Source organism: Paramormyrops kingsleyae, chromosome 4, assembly GCF_048594095.1.
Source record: "Paramormyrops kingsleyae isolate MSU_618 chromosome 4, PKINGS_0.4, whole genome shotgun sequence".
Lineage (NCBI taxonomy): Eukaryota > Metazoa > Chordata > Actinopteri > Osteoglossiformes > Mormyridae > Paramormyrops > Paramormyrops kingsleyae.
In genome coordinates, this window is record NC_132800.1 from 25,503,167 (window position 1) to 25,506,525 (window position 3,359).

At 38.8% G+C, this 3,359-nt stretch overlaps 1 protein-coding gene across 3 annotated transcripts in view; it reads left to right on the forward strand.

Moving 5' to 3' along the window:
• Positions 1 to 1,058: 1,058 nt before the first annotated feature.
• The window catches only part of LOC140588790 (NLR family CARD domain-containing protein 3-like), an 84,610-nt gene continuing 82,309 nt past the window's right edge, over positions 1,059 to 3,359 (forward strand). Inside the window, exons 1-3 of one of the 3 annotated variants that reach the window (XM_072710956.1) lie at positions 1,059 to 1,715; positions 1,884 to 1,925; positions 2,134 to 3,359. The exon at positions 2,134 to 3,359 is cut by the window's right edge and continues 524 nt beyond it. In XM_072710956.1, the coding sequence (XP_072567057.1) occupies positions 1,379 to 1,715; positions 1,884 to 1,925; positions 2,134 to 3,359 (1,605 nt within the window). In that variant the 5' untranslated portion in view covers positions 1,059 to 1,378. The remainder of the gene's footprint in view (positions 1,716 to 1,883; positions 1,926 to 2,133) is intronic. The other 2 variants (XM_072710957.1, XM_072710955.1) reach the window with 2 other exon arrangements.

The window sequence follows — 3,359 nt, forward strand, 5'->3', positions numbered from 1 at the left end:
CACCAAATGGTACAGACCGGGCTGGAACAGAATAACTTAATCTAAAATATGTATAATTATATTACTTCCGTACCGCCCTACACCAAATGGTACAGACGGGCTGCAACAGAATAACTTAATCTGAAATATGTATAATTATATTACTTCCGTACCGCCCTACACCAAATGGTACAGACGGGCTGGTACAGAATAACTTAATCTGAAATATGTATAATTATATTACTTCCGTACCGCCCTACAGCAAATGTTACAGACGGGCTGGAACAGAATAACTTAATCTAAAATATGTATAATTACATTACTTCCGTACCGCCCTACGCCAAATGTTACAGACGGGCTGGAACAGAATAACTTATTCTAAAATATGTATAATTATATTACTTCCGTACCACCCTACACCAAATGGTACAGACGGGCTGCAACAGAATAACTTAATCTAAAATATGTATAATTATATTACTTCCGTACCGCCCTACACCAAATGTTACAGACGGGCTGCAACAGAATAACTTATTCTAAAATATGTAGAATTATATTACTTCCATACCACCCTACACCAAATGGTACAGACCGGGCTGGAACAGAATAACTTAATCTAAAATATGTATAATTATATTACTTCCGTACCGCCCTACACCAAATGGTACAGACGGGCTGCAACAGAATAACTTAATCTAAAATATGTATAATTATATTACTTCCGTACCGCCCTACGCCAAATGTTACAGACGGGCTGCAACAGAATAACTTCATCTAAAATATGTATAATTATATTGCTTCCGTACTACCCTACACCAAATGGTACAGACGGGCTGTAACAGAATAACTTAATCTAAAATATGTATAATTATATTACTTCCGTACCGCCCTACACCAAATGGTACAGACGGGCTGTAACAGAATAACTTAATCTAAAATATGTATAATTATATTACTTCCGTACCACCCTACACCAAATGGTACAGACGGGCTGGTACAGAATAACTTAATCTAAAATATGTATAATTATATTACTTCCGTACCGCCCTACACCAAATGGTATAGACGGGCTGCAACAGAATAACTTTATCTAAAATGTGTATAATAATATTTGATGCTGCCTTAACATAATGTTTGCAGTCTGTTATGATTTGACCCTATTGTTTTAATGTGCTGTATTGGATCTTAACTTGAAACTGTTTATATTGGACAGGTCTCTCTTTTAAAAGAAATTTTTTAAATCAGTGAGACTAACCTGCTTAAATAAGGTTAAATAATAATGCAGAAATAAACACACGTGTGTCTCATATAGTAATGAAAGAATCACAGCAGGTGTCTCCAGCAGACATATAAGACTGTGAGCAGGAAACCTGCCTTCTGTTAACAGAAAGGTCAGTGCATGTGTGGGAGTGACCATGTACGGGTTTGTGAGTCTCATGGACTCATCTCTGACATTCTGCAGACCCAGACCTCGCTCCCCGACCTCTTGGAGGAGTACCTGGAGGAGCTCGATGATGAAGAGCTGAAGAAGTTTAAATCGAAACTGAGTCGCACAAAGTATAAAGAGTTAAAGCCCCTTCCCAGGGGTCAGGTGAAGGTCTTGGATAGGACAGACCTTGCAGGCAAGATGATAAGTTCCTACAGTGAAGTTGATGCTCTCAATGTCATGCTTGAAATCCTGAAGAATATGACCCTGAATGACCTTGCTGACAGACTGAAGGAAGACCTGCAGAATTGTAATCACGCTTTTTAACTTTTCTTATTTTTCATATAAAACCATATGTAACCTTTTTTAGGTATTGAAAAAGAAATATATTAAATAACATTATATGGGAAATAATTAAGTTTTTGCTACATACTGATGTTGAAGATAGAAATGAATATGAAATTCTTTCTTATTCCAGGTAACGGAGCAGGAAGTGAGCTGGGTGACGTATCAGAGAAAAGTAAGAGCTGTATGCTATTATCTACATGTATGTGGTGTTTCAGAAAAAATCTGTATGATGTGAAATTTAAAGTTTCATTTATCACAGTGAAATAGTGAACATTGTGTGTGTGTGTGTGTGTGTGTGTGTGTTTTTTTTTATATTCTTTCTCTCACACTGGTCAGGATCCTGTTGAGAAATTGTCCATTTCCCTCCCATATTTCTTCAGGGGAGCTCATGATGGACAGAATTAAAGGTAACCTGAAGAAGCAATTTGAGTTTGTCACTGAAGGGAAAGCTAAGGAAGGACAGCCAACACTTCTCAAAGAGATTTACACAGAACTCTACATAACTGAAGGGGGAGCTGGAGGAGTCAATGATGAACATGAAGTGAGACAGATTGAAACAGCATCCAAGAAAAGGCGAACAGAAGATACTACAGTCAAGTGCAATGATATATTTAAACCCTTATGTGAGCGTGAGACACCTATCAGAACTGTACTCACTAAAGGGGTGGCAGGTATCGGGAAAACAGTCTCTGTGCAGAAATTTATTCTTGACTGGGCAGATGGAAAAGCAAACCAGGACATTCACTTCATATTTGCTCTTCCTTTCCGGAGCCTGAATTTGATTAAGGATAAATACAGTCTGATTGAACTGCTTCACCGCTTTGACCCAGAACTAAATTCATTTCAATCTACTGAGCTGTTTAGGTACAAAGTCTTGTTCATCTTTGATGGTCTGGATGAGTGTCGACTTCCTCTAGATTTTCAGAACAATGAGAGCTGGTTTGATGTAACAAAGGAAACATCACTGGATGTGCTGTTGACTAACCTCATTAAGGGGAATCTGCTTCCATCCGCTCTCCTCTGGATAACCTCCCGGCCTGCAGCAACCAATCAGGTACCTACTGAGTGCATCGACCAGGTGACAGAGATACGAGGGTTCAGTGATGCCCATAAGGAGGAGTATTTCAGAAAGAGATTTAATAATGAGAGCCTGGCTGAAAGGATTATCAGACATGTGAAATCATCAAGGAGCCTCTTCATCATGTGCCACATTCCTGTGTTCTGCTCGATTTCAGCCACTGTCCTTGAGAGTCTTTTTAGTGAGTCTGACAGTGGAGAAATTCCAAGGACTCTGACTGAAATGTACACACACTTCCTGATCTTTCAGACAAGATCAATTAAAAACAAGTACAGGCCCCAGAATAGGACAGAGTGGTACAGGAAACTGAAGGATGGATTGATGAAAAACAATGAAACTAATGATATTAGACGCCTCCTTCTAAATCTCGGTAAACTGGCTTTTCATAGCCTTGAAAAAGGCAATCTCATATTTTATAAGAAAGATCTGGAAAAGAGTGACCTTGACATCAGAGAAGCTTCAGTTTACTCTGGAGTGTGCACAGAAGTCTTTAAAGAGGAATATGGGTTGTATCGGGAGAAGGTGTAC